Here is a 3,049-nt window from a genome sequence, read left to right as displayed (position 1 = left end):
ATTAATATAAGTGTTTTACAATCAAAACTTGAGGAATTTCAGAAGTCATCCTTGTAATCTCACCAGAAATAAGCATACACTACAAACTTCTGTTTGTTTGTTTAATTTCACGCATAGCTACTCGAGGGTTATCTGTGCTAGCCGTTCCTAATTTTGAAGTGGTCGACTAGAGGGAATGAAACTAGTAAACACCATCCCCCATTAACTCTTGAACTATTCCTTACCAACGAATAGTGAGATTGACCGTCACAATATAACACCCCCACAGCTGAACAAGCAAGCATATTCGTTAAAGAGATTCGAGTCGCGGATTGCGAGTTGAGTACCCGAACCACCAGGCCATGCCAGACTTCACAACTTTCTGATTGAAATCATAACTGCAAGACCCGCTTCTCAGTTTGCCTGCCACTCAAACTCACTAGGAAGTATAAAGTGGGTTATTCGTCAGCTTCTTGAGTTTGTAATAATTAAGGCCAAATTATTCAGTTTCTCTCCTCACGTAGGTGACACTTTTGAACAATGAGGGATATTTTTGAAGAATTATTCATTAATGACATATTACAACACATGATAGCAAACACAACTTCACGTAAGTAACACACTGTTTTAGCTAACTGAAATATGTTGTCGACTTCTAAAGTTAAATTACGTTCTGTGAAAGTCTCCCTTAAGGATACGATAAAATGCTTTTTTGAACTGCTGATTAGCCATTGCATAACAGAATGGATTGACGGGACTGTTTGCGTAGCATAGAAAGTATGTCAAGTAAAACAAATGATAGTTTACACAACCACTTGGATTCGAACAAAATCCTTCAACCAAAGCACAAATGTGGTAGGGAGTCCAACAAAGAACAAATGCTCCTAAAATAAAAGAAATGGTTCGAAGTGCTTTTCTCGCCCTGTTTTCGGATTTTGATTTTTGTCTTTTCTCGGTTGATTTTCTTCTTGTCTTCTTCATTTTTTGTCCCAGAGTCTTGACGAAAGCTTTTCTTGTGTTCATTGTGGAATAATCTTTGTAGGAAGAATTGGAAGTAGCGTTCGTCTGATCGTAATCAATGATTGGTTGAAGTTCTTCTTTCTTGGCGACACGTGTTATAGTCTGCGTTTCAGAAATACGTTCTACTTGTAGTCTAATCAAATTATTTTTCTTCCGAAAAGGGAGGGTCAACGCTTCATTTAAAAACACTACGGGGTCAGTGTTAACCGCTTTGTCCGAATTTTTGCTCGAGACTTCTGTTGATAGAGATTCGTTTGAATGCTTTAGGCTTCTTGTTTCATTTGAATTAAGCGACGCATGTTTGGCAGTTTTCTTTCTCACCGAGTCTTCATTTGGTGTGTTGGAAGCAGATGTATTATCGTCTATTTCATCTCTTGTATCAATTTTATTCCTAGAAGTCTTAACTGAAAGGTCAAGCGTTAAGGCTGTTTTGTCTATAACTTGTGGTTTAATAGTGGCATTACTGTCGACATCCTTCTTTGGCATACGCTCGGATTTCGGATGATGTTTTGCCTTACGTTTTTTGTGTCGGAACCGTTTGGCTGATTTTTCACAGCTGTCGTCATCTGAGTCAAATGCTGGGCTACTGCAATAGTCTTCCTCTCCATCTCCTCCACCTAACGCCACTTGATTCGCTTCGTCATGGTTGTTGTTCACTTTAGAAATCTCTTTCTGTTGATTTGCGAGAGTGGCTTGTTCTTTAGACGTACTTACGGTGCTTGAATTTCCTTTTGAAAGACTACTCAATGCAACTAGTGACTGTAATTTTTTCTGCTTAGCTGCAGACTTCTTCTGCATGTCACTAGCTGTCTTATATATTCCTGTATAGAGTACGAAGAGGATTACCATAGTTACGTAGAAGTATCCTATTATCAAGGAAGTATTGAAAACAGGATCTTTTAAAAATTGTACAGCGCACTCACCAGGTGCGAGATCTCTATATCCAATAAAATGTTCCCATCCCATAATACTAATAAAAAACACAAGAAAGGGAATAATCCAGGTTATAGCTACCATCCATATAACTTTTTCCCTAGTTCGCCAGCCGCGATACTTCGCTGCGATCTTTACAGAGCAATAGCGATCAATGGTGATTAAAAGGACGGTGTAGATGGACACCAGACATACAGTGTGGTCAGTCGCTAGCCACAAATCACAAGGGATGGGTCCTAGGTCCCAGCGTCCAACAAGAACGTACACAGCATAAAAGGGCATGGATACTACACCAATGAGAAGATCTGAAACAGCCAAGGAAACGATGAAATAATTGCTAGGCTGGCGAATAGTTCGCTCAACAACAAACGCCAGAAGCACTAGTATATTTCCACCTAAAGTCAGAATGATACAAAGTCCGATAGAAACAGCAATAACAATAGTTAGCCACAGAGTATAAGGCGATGTAGAGATATCAACAGGCACAGACGTCTCATTGTTAGAATTTGAATACAGCGGTAGCTCATTTTTAAACGTGTAGTTCAACAAAGCGGTCTCGGAAGAATTACTGAAGGTGTTAAAGTTAATGCCAGTCTTAGCCTTTAACAGCTGTTGATGAGAATTTCTGATCAATGCAGAACTTCGGGCTGCTGTCGTCTCCCACATGTCCAGGTTTCTAAAGGTCCCGTTGAGGTATCCACGAGCAGCGGCGGCTAAAGGCGAGGTTGACCACATAGTTAATGTTTAGGTATCCTTACTTTTCTATGTTGTTTTCTTTAATCACTAGAGGACTTGAAGCTGAAATGAGAAGACAGAATAAATATAAACATGGTTTTTAGTTTATGACGTCACTCTGGCGGAAAAGTGCTTGTATAACGGTTTAAATTCCGAAAGATGGCGAAGCATTAAAAACCAATAAGCCTAAGTACTTCGATATTTATATATGCAGAATAACAGATTAAACGTTGCTGCCGATGCGTTAGAAACAAATAGGCCTAAAAGTTGTGATAATATCTTCCACTTAACGTTTATTTTATCACTTGCGAAGAATCTTTTCCCTTTCATCCTCTAGCCCATCTGACGAGTTCTGGTATTAAACGAAAGGCCTTTTGGGTAA

General features: G+C 39.3%; 1 protein-coding gene across 1 annotated transcript; it reads right to left on the bottom strand.

Moving 5' to 3' along the window:
- Positions 1 to 645: 645 nt before the first annotated feature.
- Positions 646 to 2,667, bottom strand: LOC106457353 (muscarinic acetylcholine receptor M2-like). Its single transcript, XM_013916761.1, has one exon. The coding sequence runs from the start codon at positions 2,665 to 2,667 to the stop codon at positions 646 to 648; it is 2,022 nt and encodes a 673-aa protein (XP_013772215.1).
- Between the last annotated feature and the right edge of the window lie 382 nt (positions 2,668 to 3,049).

Source organism: Limulus polyphemus, unplaced genomic scaffold (genome assembly GCF_000517525.1).
Source record: "Limulus polyphemus unplaced genomic scaffold, Limulus_polyphemus-2.1.2 Scaffold321, whole genome shotgun sequence".
In the NCBI taxonomy this organism is placed as follows: domain Eukaryota; kingdom Metazoa; phylum Arthropoda; class Merostomata; order Xiphosura; family Limulidae; genus Limulus; species Limulus polyphemus.
This window is presented reverse-complemented; position numbering and strand designations above follow the sequence as displayed.